Genomic DNA, 25001 nt, shown 5'->3' with positions numbered 1-25001 from the left:
TGTGTGTGTGTGTGTGTGTGTGTGTATTTATATTTTTTTGGGGGGGGTGCTGGGGATTAAACCTAGGGCCTTGTATATGTGAGGCAAGCACTCTACCAAGTAAGCTATATCCCTAGCCCCAAAAACTATATTAAGGATTCAAATTTCTCTGAAGTATCATCTTTTTCTTAAATCTATGCAATTTTATGTTCGATTCCATAATTATATTCCCTTTAATAAAAATTTTTCAACAAGATTATTAGGCTAAACTGAGCCTCTCTGCTTGCTGTACTGACAGGTTCTCAAACAACAATTCACAGTGTTCACTGGAAATGGAAATATGCAGCACCATCCCTAGATGTTCTCACTCAGTAGGTCTGCAGTTGAACAAAGAACCTGCATTTTCAAAAAACTACAACAAAAAGCCACGTAATTCTGACAGTGGTTCATGATCAAAATATAAGAAATATGGCCTTGTAGTCGTACTTATTCTACTTTCACAATTACGCTAACAACACTTAGAGCAACCTTTAATGCATAATTCCCTTTTTACTGCTGTGCATGAAAACTTATGAAATCTTCAAGTCCTAGCATTTTCATCAGTTCTTGACTTTCTCTTCTGGTTCAAAATCAGTTTGGTGATATTTTTAGAGCTGAATTCACAATTGCCTTAATCAACGCTTTTATGTTAACTGAAAAATTTTTAGTAAGCACTGCTAATGAAACAAAACAACCCCCCCCCCCCGCAATTTGTATTTACCCTACCTAAAATTAATGGAGATTCTTTATACGTGTACAGCTCTTTCTCACCGTATCCCACAGTATCAAAAACACTGTTCATTTCTGGAAAGCGAGCGAGTCTCGCATGTTCTTTCCAGGACTAGCACCAACCACATGCAGTTCAGACACCCATGGGACGTGCACCTGAACCTACCTGCTCATCACCATTGGTGGCATGCCTAGAGTGCTCTGTGCCATCACTTTGTTTATGCCTTTGAGGGCCACCATTTTGGCTTTCATTATAGGATCTGTAATTGCATCGAAATCTAAAGAAAAAAATATATTTTAAAAGTTACTTACTTCATAGTACTTGGCTCAACGTACATTAAATGACATGTAAGTACAACAAACATTGTGCAATTTACAGATCTCCATACCACCTTATTATTATTTAATAATCAGTACAGGTTTTTATACTAGATGAGGGGATTATGAGATCGTTAACAACCTTATTCTGAATTTGATTACACTTCAGTAATCCATAATTGAAGCACACTTTAACACTCAGTCCTGCAGCAACTAAATAAAGAAGTCTATTGAGTCTAAGAGAGAGCATAGCAAAAATGTTCAGCAATACAAGTCCCTCCCACCCAAACTTCTGCAATGCTGGTCAGGATGGTTTACCACTGTAGCTTCAGGAATAAGAACCCGCAGATATTTAAATACTAAGAAATAAATCGGTCTTCTCTCTTTAAAAGAAAAATGTATAAATTCCTTGAGGTCAGCCCTCAAAAGTATTGGGAGGCTACCAAGAAATATCTTTTTGTATATAAATGGAGAAAAGGAGCTCCATGACAAAATTGGTAGCACATACAGGGTAGCACATGTTCTTCACTTAGGAGAAGCAACCCTCAGGCAAGTGCCTTCTGTGGACTGATTACACTCTGGAGCACTGACGTCTTGATATTAGTAAACCAATAGAGATAAGTTAAATAGGGCTATGGGAAAAAACTACCAAGAATTTACTATGTGCAAAAGGATAGCAGAAAGCTTTATTTCTATAATAATTTCCTTAAATTCATTATTCCATGATTGAAAATACACAGCAGCAATAGGGTGACAGGTAGAACAAGGATCACAACTCTAAGTTTTCAATCTCTTGATTTACCTGGAAGGAATCTAAAGCTTGTAATTGTTTTCTGCTTAAAGTTCAGGAGGAACAGAGAAATTCTCAGTGCTCTATTCAGAATGTAATTTCAATAATGAAATGTTCCAAGCATATTGCAGGTCATCCTAATGCCCACAGGAATCTATTTTAAGACACAAGGGAATGCCTACCAATATTAGGAAAGAATGGTTCTGAGCGCTGCCGAATCATGGCTTGCATCTGTCTTTGCTGCTGCTGTTCTTGCCGCTCCTGATCCAGAAGATCTTGTAGAAGCAGGGGCTGCTCTTCAAGGAGGAGGGGCCTCTCTCTATTCTGCTGGGCTAATGTTTGAGGAATCATAAGCTGCTGGGGTCCTGATATGCCACTGGGACCAGACTGACTTGTGAGAGGCACAGTCTGATTTGCAGGTTTTCCTGTCCCCAAATTGTGGTTAACTGATGACTGACCTGGAATAAATCCTGGATTTACCTGTACCCCCTGAGGAAAAGCATGGTTCACCCTGGAGACCACAGTCACATTAGAATTCACAGCATTATCCAGAACAGGGCCAGGTGGTGCCACTAAAGTAGGAGGCAGGCTCGACACACGACTGGAGGGTGAGGCTGGCAGCGTTGGTGGGGGAGACCCCAAAGACCTCATGTCCAAATTATCAGATTTTTCATGAGCAAGCAAACTTGAGAGAACTGGAGTTGATCCAGTGATGTCACAAGAGTTCACCACATCTTGAGCTGGCAGTGACGCAGATCCTTGGATAACACTTGCACTGGAGCCAGCAGTTTCTTGATTACTTCTTTTCTCAAGTAGGTCTGAATCAGAAGATGGCAAAGGATTCTTTTCCCCATCATTCAGGTCTGTGTGAGCAGAAGCTTGGGGGCTGGGAGTAACCAGAGCATCTTTAGCCTCATCGCTTTGCTCAGTTTCACATTTGGTTTCCTCTTTAGAATTTGGAGATAGGACTTCTGTTTTTATCTCATTGGTGACAATGGATTTTTTCTGTGGCAAATGGTTGTCAGAAAGAACCACAGCTTTGTCTTCTTGCTCCTTTTTTTTTGGTTCAGATACACACTGATTATCTAATTTATCATCAATTGGAACATTAAGGTCTAGTTCCTCATTAAACATACTCTTCTTATCTCCTAGGTCAAGTTCTGGATCTGTGTATGCAATGATATCAAACTCTCCTGACCTTAAGAGATCATCCAGGTTGGGATCATTAGTTTCCAAATTATCTAAAGTATCCAATTCATCTCCTTTGGCATCCTCTGGATCTAAATTTAAATTTTCAAGATCTTCATCATCCAAATCTTTGACTTCAACCCCCTCAAGGTCTTTAACATCCAGTTCTTTCACAGAAGGGTCATCAGAATCAAGTTTTTCCTCCAAACCATCAGAAGACCGACTGGCCATCTGTACATTACCAGATGCTCTTTCAGCTGTCACAGTTGCTGTCAAGGGAGCCTCAGAATACCCTCCACCCAAGGAATGACCCAGAGGTCTCATGACCACAGAAGACGGATGGGCAGGGTGGCCCTGTTCCTGCTGAGGTGGAGGCACTGGCTCCAAATCTGGATGCACAGGGAGCTGATGAGGTAGACCCTGGGGAGGTCGTCTCATGGAGTCTGTGTGTCTTGGGCCTGGGAAGTCTGGACGAGGAATGAAGTTTCCATGTCTGGGATGAGAAGGTGGCTCTATAACATTGCCAGAAGCAGGGAAGGGCAGTCGTGGTCTTCCATCTGGGGCCCTATGCCTCAATTCAATAAATGCCTGGCCCAGTATATTATGCTGCTGAACTGGCAGGTTCTGTGGTGGAAAATGCTGAGGAAGTCCAACCGGATTATTCATCTGCGAGTTATTTAAAGGTCCAGCCATTTCTACAGACATTGATCTTCTCAGATGTGGAGGAACTCCAGCTCCTGCTATTTGTGAAGGAGGCACTAGGAATCGGTCCTGACTGGATACGGTACCATGACTCCCTCCTGGAAATCCAAATCTAAAAAAAAGGGAGGGGGGCAAATATTTCAGTATTTTCTTGAATTCCGAATTGGGTTGAGAAAAGAAAGTTTTGGAATACCATTGCTACATGCAATGATTTAGCAAAATGTCACTGACAACTTAAAAAGTACTTGTAAGTACCCATATGCAGTAAGGTTTGCTAAACTCCCTACAATAAATGCTTCTCTCTATTAGATCATGTAAACCCAGGAACAGCCAGCCACCAAGCATATGGAGATCCACCATTTAGAAATAAGAATGAAAATGTTTGTGGAGAGTGTAGTTTTTTCCTGTAGGAAAAAGGACAAAAGGTAGACAAAAATGGGGAAGTAAGGGTGAGCATGCAACACAGAGACATAGTACAAGATTAAATCACATTTCTCCCAAAAATTACATCTTAAATAACCCTTTCCTCATTATAACTAGGGCGTTAGTCTAGATAGACCTAGTAGCCACTTTAAAAAAGGAAACATGGTCATGATTCATTTCTGCTACCTTCACAACCCAACCTTGTCATGGTAAGTTCCTAAAGAGAAACATCCTTTCTTTAGAACTCTGTTCCACCAATATTTTGCACCTTAAATGAAATGAAAAGAATAAAAAGGTGCTGAGTGCACAAGTCTCCTCACTTGTCACATCAAAAAAGGTTCTGCCTGCATGTAGCAGCTACATTTTGGGGGATACTGACTACTATGATGGGCTACATCAATATGGCTGTAAGTCCTAGAGATAATACTTAGTCATGAAGGGACTGTGCTTAAGCCATTTAGAGTTTTTTGAGAAGGGAGAAAGTCCCTGACCTCTCGTTTGTGGAAAATAACATTGATTTATGTGAGAGGGGAGAAAGAAGTAGAAAGTGTTAACAGCTTATTGGTTAATACCAACTCCATTTGTCTAGTTACTTCTAACAGCAATTTAAATCAAGGCAGAAAATTAAAAGCACTACCTAAATCCATGTGGCCTCATCCCCATACCAGGAACATCAGGAGGATAGGGCGCACGCTGATCTTTGGGGAAAATAGCATATCTAGGTCCGACAGGAGGGACAACAGGTGATCGAATGTTCCCAGGATAAGGGGGTGGAGGCCGAGTGAAAGCCTGGTTGATACTCTCTGGTTGCCAGTGAGGAAGGGGCACCGGGGCAGGCACTCCAGGTGCATCCTGAGGCCCCTTCTCCTGTCGACTAGCAATCTTCTTTTGCTGCTGCTGCTGCAGGATGATTTCACGCAGTTTCTGCCGCTAAATGCAAAGAAACAAAAATCACTGGGATTTCCAGTAACTAGTGGTTTTTAACACCATAATGTTTTCATTATGGGGCAATGGTAATATTTAAAATGTCTAAATGTTTCAAAGTTTGATAAAAACACATATTTAATTACTTGATACACTATAAAAACCAAATTAGTCATTTGGTTCCATTTGCCATTCAGCTATCATGAAACTTCCAGCTTTCATATAAAAATATTCTTTAACAAATTCATAAAGACTGAAATTAGATACGATTAAATGTAATTCAACTGGTGTTAATTTTACGAATTTTATTTTTCTTCTTTGTATTACAAAAACAATAACATTAAATAAAATTAACACTTGTATAGAAATTACCATTTGATTAAATGAATGGCTTCCACAAAAGATACATTTAAGGCATTGAAAACGTGTGCCATGATTACCTGTCTCAGCTTCTCTGCATCTGCTTGAGACATATTTACAGTGTTCTGTGTGTCAGTTCCCCCAGAAGTTGGTGCAGGTCCAGCAACCTGGGAGACACCAGAGAACTGCTGGCCTTGGGAACTCATGGGAGAGTCTACAGATGTGCTGAAGCTTCCCTCTGACCCAGGCCCCGGCTGGTCAGCAACATCACGAGTAACTTGACCAGTTCCAAAAGAGTCAGACTGAGGCCTTGGAGTCATCGGAGGTTGATCATAGGGATCTCGAACAGCAGATGGGGAAACACGGCTGAATGAGTCTGCAAGGCCAGGTCCAGGTGGCCTAGGTGTTTGGGAACATGTATCAGGTGGCCTTACCAAAGGGCCAGGTAAGGCTGGTGCTCTGTGTTGTGCTGCTTGCAGGAAAGGATCCTGATTTGATATGAGGGCTGGTCTTGTACCTGAGGACCTAGTAAAACCCTCTGAAGTCCTTGGTCTTGGTGTTGCTGGTGGCTGAGAGTAGGGAACAGAAATTCCAGGTCTTGGTGTTCCAGGAGGATGAGTATACGGATCAGAGTGCCTTTGATTAGCTGCAGGTGCAACAAACACTTCTGTCTGTGCAGATGGCCTGGGGGTTGGTGGCTGCTGAGTATATGGGTCAATGGTGGTAGGCCGAGGAGTTCCAGGAGGTTGAGAATAAGGGTCTGCATTGGACCGAGCAGTTCCTGAGGGTTGGGAATAAGAATCTACAGGTCGTGGAGTTCCTGGGGACTGGGAATACAGGTCCTGAGATGCTGACCTTGATATGGTTCCAGGCTGAGAAAAAGCCCTTGAAGAATGGGGAAAAGATTCATTCACTGCTGGATGTGGAGTTAAGGGAGGCTGGCTATATGGATCATTTGACTGACTATGAGAAAAATTATCTACAGGTCTTGGTGTCAAGGCAGGCCTTTCATAAGGGTCGACAGACAGTCGCCTTGATGCCTGGGACACTGACCCATAAGGATCCTGAGAGGATGGAGGAGGGTGCAGTGGAGTCTTAAAAGGTCCAGGACCACTATCAAGCGGTGTCGGTGTCAGCAAAGGTCGTGCATACGGGTCAGGTACCCGTGGTCTTTGAAACGTATCCGCCCTAGGGGAGGGTTTAGTAAAGTGATCACTGGTTCCACCTGCTGGAGGACCTCTTGCAGTTTGTTCTGAAACTACAGGAGACCGGGATGGGCCCAAAGGTTTGGGAAACTGATCTGTCATTAAAGGCCTAGGGGTGTCTGGAGGTTTTGCATAGGGGTCACTAATTGTTGTAGAGGAAGAACACAGATCTCTGGCTGGGGGTGGCCTACTGGCTGTGGTCTCACTCATCTGAATGGGCCTTGGTACGGATGATAAAGGCACAGAGTTTTCCACCGGTGTGACAGAATTTCTTCTGGGAAAGCTATGGCCCCCAGGAGGGGGTCTAGGGGTACCAACCATTTTTGCATAAGGATCCAATGGAGATGGTGGTCGGGAGCTAGAAGACCCAGGAGAAAACATTTGTGGAGAAGGTGGCTGAGAAGTCTGAGACTGAGAAAGACTCTCCTGAATGGGTACCCGAGATGGGGCTGGAGGAGGGGGTGGAGCTTGTGGCTTGACAAACACATCATCTGAAGGTGTGGAAGCAGGGATACCAGGCAGCTGTTTTGAGAACAGGTCTTTATGGAATGCCTGTGCAGGAGACATGTTTCCATTGCCAGGCTGAGGTGTCAAGGGACTTTGGACCCCACTGCTTGGAGTATCAGACCCAGATGGCACCAGAAGGTGCTGGGAACTAAGCTGCTGCTGTTGCTGCTGCTGCTGCTGCTGCTGCTGCTGCTGCTGCTCATTTTTAACTTGTTCCAATTTTTGTGTGGCTTCGATCTTAGCTTGCTGCTTACTTTTCTGACGCATTTGCTATTAAAACAAGATAGAAAAAGCAATCACATGTTAAGAATAAAATAATTATCACAGGTAGAAAAGGCAATAGGAAATTAATTTGTTTGAGGTCAATAGCTACCAGATTGCTTCCATATTAGACTGTATAGTCCTAGAGAAGAGATGATTATTCATCAGAGGATTCCCAATTTTGCCTAGGGCAATCTATTATTTATAATATTTCAATAAACTTCTCAAATCAATTTAAATATATTTTACCAAAAAAGGTAAAAATGTTCTACTAAGAAGTAAATACCTCACTTCTCAAAGAACAAAAATGCAATTTAAAAAAGAAAATCATCTCCAAACCTCATACCTGTCTAAATTTCCATTCCTGTTCATGTTCTGATTCTCTTTGTTTTAATGGATCTTTAAAAAGATCTGAATCGATGCGAGAGCTGGGATCGATGCAATCTTGCTGCTGCTGCCTTTTCATGGAATCATTAGACATCTGGACTTTATTAATACGTAAAGCAGCTCTGTTATCTCTGGCTTTTTGCTTTGACAAAAAGAGAAAAATGTTATTTTCCAGTATATGTCAATGTGGTTACTCAGGAATAAAAATAAAACTATGCTGAACTTTACCATACAAAAGCAAGAAAAAGTTGGGTTAAGTACTCAAAAATAGTTGAATATTATCCTATAGAACTTACAGCCTCTCCTAAGAAAGGTTTTGGACATTAGCCCACCTTCTCTATTTATAGCACATGTCCTTGTTATCAGTTTAAGATGTTTCTATCTATTTATCTGAAAAAGCCTAGGAGATCCCAGGTGTAATCTAGTATTTTTCTTTCTAATACTCTTAAATATCCTTAGAAAATGAAAGAATTAACATGTCCATCAATTTAGAGGAAAGGAAAATTGGTCCACGCGATAGAAAATCTGTATATTTGAAACTTACCATTACATAAAATTACAGAGAAACATTAAAAATACCTTGTCATTGCCTTACTAAATCCAAGGTAAAACAATCTAATCTAATCCAATAAGAAAAACATATACACACACTTATAGGTGTATGAACATTATTAAATAAACACATGGATATATGTGTGTATGCTACATATGTGTATATATGTGTATAAGTTCTTTAAATACTCTATGCAAAATAATCAAATAACTGAAAATATGTTCATTGGTGATTGAATGGAAAATAATTGTATATATTTTTCCAAACAATAATATTTAGTTTTATTTAAAATGAAAGCCAAAGATTTGATTCGGGCTAACAATCTTACTTGGCTCTTTTAAAAATTCTCCAATTCCTAAGACCATGTTTCACAAGCTCCTTAAAGATGTCTAAATGTGTTTCTTTCAAGATGCATAAAGATTCCCTAGTAAACCTAACAAAAGAACTTATTGTGGAAGAAACAGAGGCATACTAATCCCATCTCCAAATTGAGTACTCTTTGCTAAAGAGAACAAGTGAAACGAAGTAAACATGCTCCTAAAATTCCTCATCCTGGTCTGTCCCTGACTTTATAAAAATGTCACACTCCGTCTTAAGAGAGAGAGATAATGAATTAGGACATCACTACAAAATAAAGTTGCCTATTAATTATGCAAGTATTAACAAGCATTTTCTTCAGTGGAAAATCTTTTCATTAAGCAAAGACAACAAAAATAAAGATTAAATGCTGTGTTTTAAAGACTTAACTCATGAACTGGGGATTCAACTCTGTGGCAGAGCACTTGCCCAGCTTGTGTGAGGCCCTGAAGTTCAATTCCAGTGTTGCCCCCCTCCACCCCGCCCCGAAAGAAGACAACACTTAGTTCTTTTAAATACCACATATGGAGCTCTCTCCTGAGAGCTTGCTTTTCTCCACAACTTAGCAATTTGCTTCACTCGAGTAGTCCAGTCTACAACAAAAGAACAGAATACACGTTTTTCAGAGGCATGCTTACAATGTATTGTAACAAAAAGAAATTGATGAACTGCTGACAGTTAATCTTATTCAGACCACATCTTCCAGACTTAGTACAGGTTGAACATCCTTATCTGAAAATCAGAAATCTGAAGTGGTACAAAATCCAAAACTATTTGTGGACTAATATGATACCACAAATGGATCTGTACCTGATCTCATGTGATAAAAGTCATAGTCAAAACACTGGTGTACTTAAATATTGTATAAAGTCCTTTAGGCTATGTGTACATGGTGTAGATGAAAATAAATGAATTTTATGTTTAGACTTAGGTCCAATCTCAAAGATATTCCCAAGAAAATTTCACTATGCATATGCAAATATTTCAAAATCTGAAACACTTCTGGTCCCAGTGTCTGGAATAAGGGATCACTGTACTACTATAGTAAGTTCTTAAAAAAATAGCAAGTTCCTGACACGTAGTAAGTCAAACAAATATTCTCTGAAAGAAGGGTTGCCTTATTAGCAATCTGCCTTATAAAGTTGGCAAATTTTTTAATTCAAGGGGCCAACTAGTCAAATTTAAACCAAGTATAATAAATTCCCTGAAATAAAAACATATGTGTATGTGTATTATATCTATATATCTACATATCTATATATCTATATCTATCTATCTATCTATATCAGAATCAAAGTAAAAGTTTTCTAAATAATCTACACTCAACAGAAATCTATCATTTTGAACTAAAGGAAATGATCATGATCATAATAAATAACCATCTCATCAGCAACATAGAAAAGTAATTATTTTAAATAATTTATATAAAATTCAGTGCCTTGATGGTATATAAAATCAAGTATTGGTGAGATCAACAGTTATTGATAAAAACAAAAAAGTCTGACTCCACATTAAGGGGCTAGATACAGCTGTGTAATTCACTGGCAGAGTATGAACCTAGCAAGCACACGGCCCTCGGTTCCATGCAAGCACTGCCCCACCCCTGCCCCGGCCAAAAAAGTTTCCAAAAAGCCAATGAAACCAAAAGTCAACTGACAGACCAACAGCCTTATCATTGTATTTCATGAGGTTTTTCAATCACAAAGTAAACTTTTTAAAGAAAATCACTAAAAAGAAGCACAAATCTATAGCTCTGCTTTAAGAGCAATTTATGCTGACCAAACTGTTTTAATAGAAACAGTTGCTCATCTATGAGCAACAAATGTAAGTGTGGTTATAAAATGTAGCTAAAGAATGGAGATATTGCATTAAACCACTGATTTAAACTGTTAGATAGGGAAGTATATTTGATTTATTTCTGTACATTGAATACAGTACTAAAGGGAGATCAACTAACATGCCCAGGGGTCCATGTGAGAAAAATACATCCAGATGCACTCCAGTAACTTAAAAGAGCCTAAGTGTTGAAAGATGGCTGGGAAATTATCATAAGACAGAATTTTAATAAATTTTAAATCCTGGTTTATCTGGCAACATAAACTCAAAATAATACAAAAGTGTTGCTTGCAAGTATTCGATAACTGACAATTCATTAATCTAAAAGTTTCATCCTCCATTTAGTCAAAATTTCAAAAACAGCACTATTGTTTCCTCTGATTTTCCAAACAGATCCAGGATACCCACAGGTCAGAAAGGAATGGAGGGAAACAAAAGGAAGATGACACTGAGTAAGTTTCAATACCAACAACTTAAAAGTGACTGATTAAGTTTAACTTAATATTAGGAATTATAGGATACTTCCCGTTCCAGGAACATTTTTGGTTTAGAATTGCACAATATGGACTTGTGCACGCACTGCAAGGCACTAGAAAACTGATAATTTCAGTACTTGAAACAAAGGTTTGAAAATATGCAAATGAATGTAATGCACGGAACTAAGAAAAAGCAAAAGCATTTCTAGATATCTAGAGAATCGTTATACTGTGGACAGTCAGACTGATGAACCGCAGTGAAGATGCAGGGGCTTCCCATCTGTAGAAGAAACCCTTATACTTGAAAATGTCGGTGAATAAATGGGCAGAAACGGTCCGTGACTCACCAGGGAATTCTTCCTTTAAATTGGGGAAGTTAATATTTGTGTAGAGAACTGGTGCCACTGTTGCCATTTCACCCAGAGCTTCCTCTTTCTCCCACTTAAGTGTACTCCTCTGGGCATTCGACATTGTGTCATTTTCTCCCTCCACAGGGGGAGCTGATGGGGTCCAAGAGCTGTTAGGATCACTTGCTATTGGATTAAATGCTGGATTTTTATCCCTGGTGAAAAAAATAAATACCTTCACTTCATAAACAAGAATAACTTCCTGATTCCAGGCTCTAGTACCACTTTTAATTAAGATTTATTACAAAATAGCTAAAAGTAATGTGTTTGATGATTTCTGGGGAAATCCACATACACCAATATCATACACAAGCATTTAAAAAGGCCAATTAAGATACAATTAAAATTAGTATAATTTAATTCTCCATAGCATGTAAGACTTTTTAAGTACCTGGCATCAGCATAAGGGGATTGTGCTATAGCAGAGAAAGTTCCCAATCCACTTCCAGGAGGCAAAGAACTGTGTGGGAGATGAGAACTGGGTCCAATAAGGCCATTCACGAGTGGCATCCGTGAAAACACATCTAAAAAAAAGGGGGGGGGGTCGGTTTGCATATCATTCACAAATAACAAGTAGCTGAAATACTTCTAAATAAAAAATTTTAATTCTACTTAAAAGTAGTTTCCCCCCACAACATTATACTGTATAATACTTTTTAAAGGGTCACTTGGTTATAACATTTTGAAATATGGTCTCTACAATTGTATTCACCTAATTATAGTGTACTAAAAATAGTTTCAAAGTACAACAGTCCTGGGTTTGAATCTTAATTCTTCTCTACTTGTTTGAAGCAAAACTAGATTGTATTTATGAAAAGGGGTTACTGTTTGGTGGGTTGAGATGATCTATGTACTGGGAGGCAGTAACTATTAGTATATGTTAACTTTACAAGAGACACAAATTGCAGTTTTGCCTTAATTTTCATTATTTGCAGTTCTGCCCTGAAAACCATTTTTAAATCTTCCAGTTCATTCGTGAATTTTAAATATATTATTATTTCTTTTCTAAATAGATATTAGGCAAACTGTGAGACCACCCTGGGTTTCTTCACAACCCTCCTCAAATGTGTATCTCCAATATTTACTATGATGGTCTACTTGTCTAAACTATTGGAAATAAGATAATTGTCCTTACTGGGGCAGTTTTCCAGCAATGAAACAAAACACAACAACAATAAACAAAAAAACTTTTCACATACTTTTAAAAGAGCCATGCCAATTAAACATGATGAACTGTGGAGACATACTCTAACATATGGCCCCTGTAATTGGTGGAATGTAAGAGGAGCTATTACAGGAGACTCACCTCACTGTCTAGTGACACAAATACCATGATATTCTTTGGGGTGGTAGAGAACTCCCAGCCTGGTCACGTTGATATAACATTAGATAAAAGAAAAACCTCGAGTCTAATGCTCACATGTGTACATGTACATGATGTTCCAAAGCCCAATGCGCTCTCAGTGTGAACTCAGCCCTAGTGCACATAGGCAGAGATGGAAGCCGAGCACAGACAGGGCTAGAGGCGGTCTCCAGGACCTTCACAAGAGGGCTTATTCCACTGCACGCCAGAGGTGGATGCTAGAGGGCTTTCACAATGACTAATGTTCCATGATACAGTTTGCTAGAAGGAATCAAGGTAAAGATTTCTGCTTTTTATTCAAAATAGAATGCTACTTCTCTTTTCAACATTGGCAAGAAGTTGGTTCCATTAAGGAATCTGAGGAATTAATGAAAAATACCTTTCTGATAATTAGGATAACCAAAGGTTAATCACTGTCCTGCAGCTGGCTAATCATCAGCACTACCTATTACAACCACATTATTATTTCCCTAATAACAGCAGCTATTCTAAAAGCTTTACATCTATTTTGTCTTTATACCCTCACAACAGCCCAATAAAATAGTTATTATGTGTACCTCATTTTAGAAAAAAAGAAGAGAGAGTTAAACAAATTGTTTCAAGGGCACAAAAAAGTAAAATTCAAAGCATCATTCTTTCATTATTAATTTAACTAAGAGGTGGTCATTTTTCTCTTCAAATCTACTGCACCTAACCAACTTTGTTAGTGTAACAAGGACATAGAGGCTGCTTTTATTAAAAACACCAACTCTTCATTGGGCCTGCAAATGTCCAAGAGATAACTAAAAGCAGCAGAAAAGTTGGGCATATCTGCCTCTAATTTGTATCTGTCTCTTTTGCTCTGAGTCACTTCCCTCCCATAGTTTCTTACCCTGGATCCCAAGAAAAAAAGGTCTGATCCATCTCTTGTGATGAGTTCAAACTACCCGCTAGGCAATAGCAACTTTCTTTTTCATAGATAAGGCCCTGCCTAACTAATCCTGAAGTAATGATCAGCCAGGCCACAGTGTGACGGGGAGTTTTTGACTATGCATACATCCAGCTTCCCTTCGGTACACAATCATGAGAGCTCCTGTCAGTACATCTAAAGACAAGGCTACTTCCCAGGACAGCGGCACTGATTATAGCTCCTTTCTTGCTTTTTATAATTACTTTTTTATTTGATTACCTTGGCAAGAGTGGACAAACCTGATTCACCAGGTTCTTGTCAGGTCTCTGGCCTAGGTCTCCAGTAACATTAGTTTATAAAAGTAAAACTGTTGAGGCACGACTCATGGTAAGACTTGAAAAGTTACTTCACTTCACTTCACTTTTACATAAAGGGACCTCTCAGTCTTCCTGAAATTTTCCCTCTTCACTTTCTGACCCCATGGATTATCATCCATGCACTGAACTCTGCCTTGCTTTCTTAACACTCCTATTGGAGTCACTCCACCAGCACTACCAAGTTTTCCACAGTCTGCCAAAGACAACAGTTTTTAAGAACTGTACTCATCCACCCACTGCACTTTATAACCTGTCTCTACTGACACCATTTCTAAGATACTCTCATTCAATGTCTCAGTCTCTACTTTTTTCCATTTTCACCTATTCCTCAAAATGGGGAAAGATAAGGATCATAGAATTGCATACCTAACACAAATCAGGTAAGTTCAGCATGTACTTCATTAAATTTAATTAAAAAGAAGAGCTCCTCAATATTCTGTACCAATTGGCAATATAGTCCCTGAAAAAAAAAAAATCTCATCCTTCCTACACAACTTCAGCTAGCAAGACTACATGGGGGATTATAGCACTTTCATCTACAGCTCTAACTGCAACTGCCTGTAAGACACAACAAGGTGAATGTCCAACATTTACCAAACTAAAAGCTGTCTAAAACTAAATCCAGTGCACCACATTACCTTCTACAGTACACATGCTCCTTATGTTCCTTTCTCATGTTTCTAGATTGGGGCATGATTATCCTCTAGGTCAGCTTGGCTTGTGTATAGCTTAATTCATTTTATTTCCTCCCTTCTCCTTCCATCTTACATCCATACAATAACATAATTCTATTTATTCTAACTTTACTTTCTCATATCTATTCCTTTCTTTTGTTAGCATTTCAATAACTTGACATAGACTTACACTGTAACTTACTTCCAACCACAATAAACTCATTACTACAACTGTTTTTGTCCAATACTGGCACCAATCCTAGTTTGCCAAAACATGTGACTGAGCAGTCTCATTACACTGGCATTACATTGGCTCACAGAAGCCTGGAGGAAATAGGCAACCCACCTCTGCCTGCTTTCACAGCTATCAATACTTCAGTTGTGCCCAATAAAGCACGGCCCATTTATCCCTTTCCTTCACTCTGGGAAATGTTAAAGCTGCCCTTCTTGAATACTTAAGTGTCTCACTTATAAAACCTGATCATGTTTTACCCATAAATTAGAACTACTATTCTTTCAAACATAAACACTGACATCTTAGTGGTTCTTGAGGCTCTTCTTGAATGACACTCTTCTATAAGCCAGGTGTACACCAAAAAGTCTACATTAGGGTTATAATTTGTCAGGGTAGGCAGCCTTATTACTCTTCTTGAATTGCCTATTAGAGCTAGCCCCCACCCCCCAAAAAATACATCTCCTTAAAACCTTTCTAAAAATAAGAATGTACTTCAAATGAAGTGTTTTTCATAATAATTAACAGCTTTCATTAAGGAACATGTCTTTAAACTGATGTGATCTCTAGAATACCTACTTTAAGTTACAGAAAACATGAAGAAAAATAGTTTTTATATGCTGAGAAGTACTGAAGAATTCCTAACCATTATAAAATCACATAGGAATAATTACAGCAAGCAAGAGCCATTTGGGGGTTTTACCCAATGGTGACCATATGCTTAATCCAGTAAACATCAAGGAGGATTTATATTAGTAGATATAAACCAGTAGAGTTAGAAACATTTTCAAATATAATTCCATTTTCAATTACAGAATTTTTCATGTTTACATAAAATTGGTAGTAAAGAAGTTATTTGCATGTTTTATCAATTATATAAAAAAGAATAAGAGTTTATAAAGGTATCATATTATTTCAGCATAAATAGACATGAAACATTGACAATAGAGAAATGTTCTTAAGCTCAAACTTCGAAACTGCACCTGTCTGTGGAATTCTAAGGTCCTTTCTAAAGAAATGGTTCTCATGCCTGTGGCACTCTTCCTCCCAATCTATTCCTGCAGATCTTCATTCTAGGCTATCAGATTTCAGTTCTCTGGGAAGAGGAGGAAACTGAAGCCTTAAACCTATGTTATATTGCAGGTTAGTTACAGATTGTTTTTTGTCAGTTTTCTTTGACCTAACAAACAAAAATAGGCAAATTTCTACACCACAGGAAATTTTAGTGTCCACAGGCTTGTGGTAAGGTCATTGATCTACTCTAAAGGTTGTACTGAACACATGCTCTGTGAGAGTTTACAGTGATGAGCAAGTCATGGGACCTTAATCTTGATCTTTAAAGTGCCTACAACTTACAGGTATAGCCTTACTGATCCAGACAGGCATTTCTAATCATGCTGCACACTACAGCTAAAAAAGTATGGAGCTGAGGTGGAGATGTGACTGGCTAACCTCTGAGTAAAGGACAGTGCAGGCAAAACCAGACCACTGGTTACAAGGCAGCCAGGTGACAGTAGGGTATGGTCCTCCAAACAGAACAGCCACTGTGTAGGGGATGACCAGAGTGAAAGTGAGCTGGGGCAGGGGTTAAGGAGAGAGGGGAGGAACCATACACATCCTCCCCCACAGCCCCAAACCTAACCAACTGCAGACTTATAGAGGGAGAGAGGCATGGGACAGAAGTTAGTATTTTTTCCATCACAACAGAGGTGAGTTTTCTATCAATTAGTATATATGGTCACTAAAAAATGGGACAAAATTTGCTTATATGTATGCACACACATATACACATGTACCTGTGATACAGAACATCCTTGTGCAAACTGTAACATACCCTGATTGTGTACTGGCAAGAGCTGTGGTGCAGGGGGAGGCTGTGGTAATGGAGCTGGCTGAGTGGTCACGGGGCTAAGTACCGCAGTGAACAAGTCCTCAACATCCTTTCCTCCCAGCTCTAAGAGGCAAAGTAACAATAGTAAAAAGATTAAAAGACCAGTAGATGGGGAATGCCATTCTTATAAACTGAAAATTCAGAGCACAAATACCTGGAATTTTATATAACTTCCCAAGAATTGCTCCTAGGATAAAAGAAATAGAAATATTAACAACTTCTAATTCATTAAACTGATAGAAAACATCATTTAATTGATACAGAAATTATGAAAATAGAAATCAAATCATAAGCATGCAGAAATCTTTGAAAGTCATATTTACTCATGTCTTTTAGAAAGCCTAGATGTAGGGCAAATATTTTACCATCTGTGACCATTTTGTCTAGCTCAGGACTGAGGATTCCATCTAGCTGCTCCTCACTTAACGGTCGTGAACTCTGACCAATGCTTGGCTGAGGCAAAGAGGAAGGATCATCAGCAATAGGACCAATATCTAAAAAAGCAAGGTAAACAAATTAAAAGGTCACTTCAGGAAATTCACACAAAATGTACAGCACTACCGTTCTGCATTCCTAAAGAATAGTATGACTAAAGCAGATACATGAAGTCTACAGTACTGAATTAATTGAGATTCTTGTATCAATTTGTATAATCCATTAGTAAAAATCAGGTACAACATGTCTGTAAACTTAGATACCACCTGACTTTTTTTTTTCTCCAATACTGGGGTTGGAATCTGGGCCTTGTGCATGCAAGGCAAGCACTCTATCACTGAGCAATACCCCAAGTCCCAAAGTAGTCTTATTCAAAGTAAATACACCTCCCGAGGAACAAAATAACTTATCTGATATTAACTTGATATAATTTCTGCAAAACTAAACCCTATATGAAGCCAGGAATCTAGGAGAAGTAATTATACAAATAACTGCTTTAATATGAAAATAGTGGCATCAAATGTAATGTCCAATTACTATATGTAATATGTGAAACAGGAGAGAGAAGTTTTACCATCAATTAGAGGAAAGCTCTAAATTCCCTATTAATGTTTAGTAAACATTATCCTTTATAATTTTAATCATAAATTATCTTTAAAATTTTGTAGTCATATTCTGAAAATAAATTATGTTAATAATACTGTAACATCCCTCAGCTCATACATGTCAGTAGTTTCAGCAACAGTCACAATAATGTGGTCTCTCATGTATTTTTTTCATGCTTTCTAATAGACTCTTTAAAAGTAAAAATTTAGTCTCCTCCCATCTGAACTTGCATGAAGAACTAACTTTAACATTTGGGTAATATTATAAATTACATATCAATAAGAATAGAACCATTCATTTTAAAAATTTTACTAAGAAAGTCATCCAAAGCACAGTATAGCTATACTATGCTTTAGCTGTACACAAAAAAGGAAAAGCCAAGTGTGGATTAGTGATGAATTAGCACGACTAAAATATGCATGCACCTACAGGCTGTTTCAGCTGAAACCACTACAAAGAGAAGACTACTTCTAGTCAGCGGTCATCCATTGCTCAGTTTCTTACCAAATGGAAAAGGTGAGCTGTCAACCTGGAAAGTGCATAAATCAAGACCTATAAGACCCAAACCAAATAAAATGGATGGTTACCAGAGTAGCAAGAAGTGAAGGAAATGCAAACACAAGAAGAGGCCCGACACAGCAAGGCTGTGAGGCGACATGCCTTGCACCTGATACAGCAGAAAGGAAATAGACTGCCCTGCTGCACCCCTAAACCAGGAAAACCTGGACAGGCCAAGTAAATGCCAGGTCCCAGACAGAGCCCAAACACAAAACCACCAAAATCCACCGAGTTTCCGGGAACAGGCTGAAGACTGGCTGGCTCCACACACACCTCATGTCAAGACAGGAATCAGGCAAACAGGGTGGACACATACCTGAACGATCAACCGACTTTGCTAGGTCATCTGAGATCATTCCAAGAATGTCATCGTCTGTGTTTAAGACTTCAGAGATATCAGCTAGAGGGTCATCAGCAGAACCTAAATCCAGGAAGCAAGTTTTCAAATCTCAATGTTTTCCTAGAATTAAACTCTAAAATGCCCTAATTTATCCAATGTATGCATTTACTAATACCTGGAGTATAGCAGATGCTGAGGCAAGTGCTAGAATGATAAAAAAGTGACCATTATTACTTCTAAAGTAAAGGATTTTTCATACCAAAGGCCATCAAGTTTTGAATAACAAAAATATTAAAAATTTAGTCTATTTTTTTGTGACTGATCTGTATTGTCAAAATGAAATTTGAAACCTGTAGGTGATAAAAGTGAGACAGAATGCTATAAGAAACAAAGCCAAAAAAATTCACTATGCAGTGTTGTCTATAAAAAAAATAACATCTAGAAAAAAAAAGGTTAATAAAACATGAAAGGCAAATTCATTGTTTTAAAATTTCTTGCAAAACATAAGCCAAGGAGCAATAAGACTGCTCCTTCATTCATTGATTCCAGCACCACTTCAGTACCAACAGAAACAGACTATGGGTTTACGTATCTAGCACTGTTCCAACCACTGGAACAAGAGGCAGGGACTAAGGCAAAGGACCTGCCCTCAAAGGGCTCACTTTCTCACAGGGAATTAGACAATAAGCAAAGGATGCCATGTAATGAGAAAAAGGATCAAAATAAGCTGTGGGGATGCTGCAGTGGAAACAGCAGTCAGGGAAGAGCTGTTCAGTGAGAGTACTGAACACAGACTCCAAGGAAATGAAGGATGCACAAAGATGTAGAAGACTTGTCAAGCACAAGGAAAATAGCTGTAACAGCCCTGGCCAGAGAGGGGCTGTTGACCCAGGAGGCCCCCTGTGCTCAAGTTAATAAAGGCAAACAGTGGGAGGAAACAAGCAGCAGCTAGTGCAAGATCATGCCATTTGGTGGATCATGTGAAGACTGGGCTTTATCTATAGTGCAGGGGAAGCTGTGGGAGGGCTGCCCTGCACACAGGGGTGGGGCAAGGGTCAGCAATACTAGAAGGGTGGAGACCTGCTGCAGGTTCAGTGGGTGGTAACGAAGTCTGTGCTGCAGCGACGTTCAAGGTGAAGGAAGAAGTGTTGGCTTTGGGATATATTTTGAAGACAAACAAACTGGGGACAGATAGGATGTGGAATTTAAGAAAATGAAAAGTCAAGGAGGATTCTAAGTGTTTTTGGCTTAATCAAATAGGAAATATTTGAACTCTTATTTAGGCCAGCTTTAGTAATTGTATTTGTCATTCAGTTAAAGAACATCTGAAATTTTTGATCCATTTAAGTGTGTTTTTATTTAGCAATAAAAAGTGGGGAGGCAAGGGGCTGGGATTGTGGCTCAGTGGTGGAACACTCGCCTAGAACGGGTGCGACCCGGGTTTGATCCTCAGCACCACATAAAAAATAAAGGCATTGTGTTGTGTCCATCTACACCTAAAAAATAAATATTTGAAAAAAAAAAAGTGGGGAGGCATAAATGTAATCCTCCAGATCAGACACCACTGTGAAACACACACAGTTCTGGTGCACCTCTCAGGGCTGGGAATGTGGCTCAAGCGGTAGCGTGCTCGCCTGGCATGCATGGGGAACTGGGTTCGATCCTTAGAACCACATGCAAATAAAGATGTTGTGTCCACCGAAAACTAAAAAATAAATATTAAAAAAATTCTCTCTTTATAGTAAAAAACAAAAACAAACATACACCTCTCAAACAGAATTCAAAACAAAACAAAAAAAACATCATAGACTCTCAAATTGCAACAAGCTAAAATAAGTTTTGTATACCCAAATATTTAGAACAATTTTAAAGAAATAAAAGTATTACATTAATCTATCTAGGTAACAGTGTATTTGCAAGAAAGATTCTGGACAATCCTTTGAGGGGTCATTTGTAGTTTTCTGTTCTGTCTTGAAGTAATTAAATTCTATATTTATATAACTAAATTTTAAAAGGCTGTTTAAAAAGTATGTTGTACCTACCTACAGTAAAAGATTTTATATCTTATCAACAAATCATTAAAAATAATATAATGGGCTACATTGGACAAGATGACATTAAAAAAAGAAAACCCTAGTTTGTTAATTTTTCATTATAAAGGCAAAGGCTGGGTCAAATGGAAAGAATATTAAATTTAGGTTTTGAAATGGGTGGTATTCTAGTCATCTAAGTTTTGGTCTTCCTAGACAGTCATTATTTCTTCAACAGTTTTGTGAGAGCTGTAACCTAATCAGTCCAATCTAGTTTGAATGAGCAGCCCAGGTGGTAACTGCAGGCAGGTGGGATGTGACTAAAAGAGGAGGGTCACTGAAGGTAAGCCCTAGAAGTGCTGTTCTTTCTTGAAGCCCAATCCTGGTTTCCTCTCTCTGCTTCTTAACCTAGCCATGAGTTAAGCAGCTCCTCCCACCCCATCACTGGACCCTTCCTCCATGATGTGCTACCTTACCTTGGACCCAGAGCAATGGAGCTGGCCATCTATGGACTGAGTTCTCTGAAATAGTGAGCCCCAAATAAACTTTCCCTCTACTAATTTTGGTCACAGCAACCAAAGAAAACAAAAACATTTTACATCTAATTTCACTTTTTCCTTATAAAACTCAAGTGCAACAACTTCTGTTTAAGTCCTTAAATGGCATGTCATGATATGTTTAAAAAAAAAAATCATTTGAAGACCCATAAGTATTTCATTAGTCTTTTTTGTACAGGGTCTCTCTAAGATGCTGACACTGATCTCAAACTTGGGATTCTCCTGCCTCAACCTCTCAAGTTGCTGGGATTACATGTGTGTAATCCCACATTCAGTTTATTATACATTATTTAAACAACATATTGATAAAGATGAAATAACAGAATTAATGTAAAAGTTTTTTTTTTTTTTTTTTTTAATATCTGCTAAGGGTAAAGAAAGACCATGGACATTGACATTGGTCCAGTGTGTTCACCACTCGGCGTTGTCCATGGTGAGGAAGACCAGACATGAATATGCACACGAGAGGAGGTAAGACTACTTCTAATTTAAGTCAAACACAACACAAAAGTCTATACAGGTGATCCCTCAGTATTTGCAGGGGATCAGGTGCTCAAGTCCCTTAAATTGGTCCTCTGTGATGAAAATAACAGCTGCAGAGGACTGGCTACATTTTAATACACAACAATGCGAAGTTAACAAAACTATAACTACTTAATAACAAGTCATTTTTTTTCTAGTGGAAAGTTGACTTAAAATTGTTTTTCCAAAATGAATTTATAAAATTAACGAAAAGCAAATGTAAATCAATGGCAAAAGAAGCTTGTCAGGAAAAAAAAAACATTAATTTATAATTGGTAATATTTAGGTGGGGGGAAAAAACCCCACTATGATCCCAACACATATATTCAAATGAACTCCAAGAGCATTGTTGACATTAATCTTACTTTTGAAGCATACCAAGTTCTGCCACCTTCTGCGATTCTTCATAGTTGCCATATTTTCTGTACCTAGAACAACGGCTTGCAAACAGGGGGCAGCTTTGCCTATGTGAGGCAATATCTGGAGACATTTTTGACAGTCATGACCTCATTAGATCAGAAATGCTATTAAATATCCTACAAGTCATGGGAGAATCTCATTCCCACAACAGAGAGATACGTGCTCCACCCTGTCAGAGGTGGGAAACCCATGATTGTGGGCTATATATGTTCCTGGATTAACATGGTCTATCCGCAAGTTTCTCTCTGAGGCATTCTTTCTGGTTTGTCTCTGTTTCAAATATCTTTGGGCTATGTAATTAAAACAAATATACCTTACTTAAACTGAAGAATGTACTTACAGCTCACCAACTATAGCCAAATTATACCGGTTTACATTGTCCTCAGCAAAGTGTAAACCAAACATTTTCCTTCACAACTCTGAATTTCAAAGGCAGTTACAGAGGTAAATTAACTTGCCAATCTTATAAAACTGTCCACTTAAAATAGCTGCATTTCCTAAATGTGAATTATACATTAATAAAGTTGATTCTTAAAATGCATGAGGCCAAATAAAAGCATTTCTGAAGTGTAATCACACAGAAAGTAAATGTCATAGGATATAAAGAAAACACTTGTTAATTATTCTACATACCCTGAGTTCCAGGTTTTGATGGAGCTGAGGACGAACTAAGTAGTGGATCTAAGGAAGGATCCAAGAAACCTGTGTTCATGTTTGTTTTATAGGAAAGCTGAGCTGCATCTTCTGCTAGATTATCTAAACTCAGCTTGTTTTGTCTACTTGTATCCAGAAGATCTTTTCCAAAGAAAGCTTCCTAGACAAAGATAAGCACATAAGAAAATGATTAGTTGTAAAATTCTAAAAAGACAACATTATTCTGTCATCATTTTTGACAAGGAAATAGAAATAACAGAAAAGCTTTGTTTTTAACAATACAGAAATAAAATAGAGAAATACAGAAAGAACAAAGAATTCTGTGAATTCTTTCATGGAGAATTCCCTTATATTAAGATTTTTTTTTTGGTAGCTTTGCTGGAGACAAAATTATACAAATATGAACACAAAATTATATCAAATGTGTTTCTAGCAATGACAAGACAATAATTCAATTCTGGAAGATTAAGGTGCAATTAAATTTAAAAGATGACAGATTTACAATACTATAGGCACCTTAATTCATACTGTAAGAAACACTAAAGCTTCATGAATATTATTAATATTTACAGATTACTTCCAAAGGATAGCATAAGACTTTGATCTACAGTTTTAATATGCACATATTCAGGTAGATTTAGTAACCTCATGTTGATTCATATAGCCACACAGAAGACTTACACTATAAATCTGAAAGAGGGTTTTAGAAGTCATTTTAACCATACCGTGTGTGCAACACTTGCAGCTATTCTGGCTTTCTATTTCTCCAGATGAACTCTTCTGCATCTCTACACACTTCCCCTGATCTAGTGGCTGGTGCTTCCAGCTGGGTTTCTGGTAATTCCAGATCTCCCCAGAACTTCTCAAAGATCAATACAGAAGACCAAAAGGAAGCACTCAGGACCCTTTTTCATATGCTTAAACCCAACCCTTTGTCTATTTTGTATTATGTGGCCTGTTGGTAAAAGGACCCTTTGTACAGAATGATTTTGCAGTAGTTATAAACATTTGACACGCTATTGCCAAACACACATTAACTTTTAAAAGGATTCACTTTAGCATTTCTATAATATCAAAAGGGAAAGCAGCCTTGATGTCCTTCAGAAGGCACATGACTAAATAAATCAGAGGTACTCATACTATATAACAGTTTTTAAAAGTATGCAGAGACAGTGGTATCAAGAAAAGCCCCAGAATACATTACTACACAGAGAACAGCTGAAAGATGCATCCAGCAAAGTATGCAGAGACTATTATAAGACAAGTAAAAATAAATTATAAAAAAGTTCTAAAAGGACATACAGCAGAATGTTAACAATGCTAACTTTTGAAAGGGATTTGGGGGGTGAAGTCTGGTGGAGTAATGAATACGTACACCTGATTTGAAATTTTCATACTTTTGAAATGAACAAGGTGTTTCATTATGAAAAAAATATATGAATATCCACAATGGTAGAACACTGGATGGAAATGGTCCATTTCTTTTCTAGCAATATTTTATCACCAGGAAAAATGCTGAAGAGCATGAAGAATAGAGGTAAAGTAAAGATGAGCCAAATGAAAAATGGGTCTATTTCTTGACCAATAAAAATCCCGTTTTTGGAAAAAAAAAAAAAAGGTGCAAAGCATTGGGGGACATAAAGGGAAAGAGGGGACTAAAACATTTCTTAAGGATATGTAAAAGTAAGGCAAGAGTTAGGTGCTCAACATCCATATTCTTATAAGATCTCAGACCATTTCTATGAGGTTGCTATTTCCATGATTTTACAGATGGGAAAACTGGGGCAAAAACGTGGTAAACAAAATCAATTGAATTAAGTAGTAGCACAGTGATATTTAAACTCAGGACTCTGATTTTAATAGCTGAAGTCTTTAATGTGAACATGGCCATTAGGATGTTAGTAGTCTAGTTACTAAAAAAAGAAAACTGAGCAAGTTGTACCGTTGTACCGTAAGTGAAATAAAGTATATTTTAAAACCAAGTTATAATGGCTACCTGGAAAAAATCAAGG

The 25001-nt window shown here is 38.2% G+C and overlaps 1 protein-coding gene across 2 annotated transcripts in view; it reads right to left on the bottom strand.

Annotated features, from left to right (window-relative positions):
* The window catches only part of Kmt2c (lysine methyltransferase 2C), a 269564-nt gene that overhangs the window by 33252 nt on the left and 211311 nt on the right, over positions 1 to 25001 (bottom strand). Inside the window, exons 27-40 of one of the 2 annotated variants that reach the window (XM_026413840.2) lie at positions 22969 to 23149; positions 18783 to 18887; positions 18413 to 18460; positions 17233 to 17361; positions 17022 to 17054; positions 16811 to 16930; positions 11833 to 11965; positions 11382 to 11596; positions 9242 to 9315; positions 7772 to 7954; positions 5533 to 7434; positions 4806 to 5098; positions 2038 to 3857; positions 914 to 1025 (exon numbers count right to left, since the gene is read on the bottom strand). In XM_026413840.2, the coding sequence (XP_026269625.2) occupies positions 914 to 1025; positions 2038 to 3857; positions 4806 to 5098; positions 5533 to 7434; positions 7772 to 7954; positions 9242 to 9315; positions 11382 to 11596; positions 11833 to 11965; positions 16811 to 16930; positions 17022 to 17054; positions 17233 to 17361; positions 18413 to 18460; positions 18783 to 18887; positions 22969 to 23149 (5348 nt within the window). The remainder of the gene's footprint in view (positions 1 to 913; positions 1026 to 2037; positions 3858 to 4805; positions 5099 to 5532; positions 7435 to 7771; positions 7955 to 9241; positions 9316 to 11381; positions 11597 to 11832; positions 11966 to 16810; positions 16931 to 17021; positions 17055 to 17232; positions 17362 to 18412; positions 18461 to 18782; positions 18888 to 22968; positions 23150 to 25001) is intronic. The other variant, XM_026413847.2, reaches the window with a different exon arrangement.

The sequence above is a fragment of the Urocitellus parryii genome, chromosome 3 (genome assembly GCF_045843805.1).
Source record: "Urocitellus parryii isolate mUroPar1 chromosome 3, mUroPar1.hap1, whole genome shotgun sequence".
NCBI classification, from domain to species: domain Eukaryota; kingdom Metazoa; phylum Chordata; class Mammalia; order Rodentia; family Sciuridae; genus Urocitellus; species Urocitellus parryii.
Note: the sequence above shows the minus strand (reverse complement) of the source record. Positions and strands in the feature narration are given on the sequence as shown.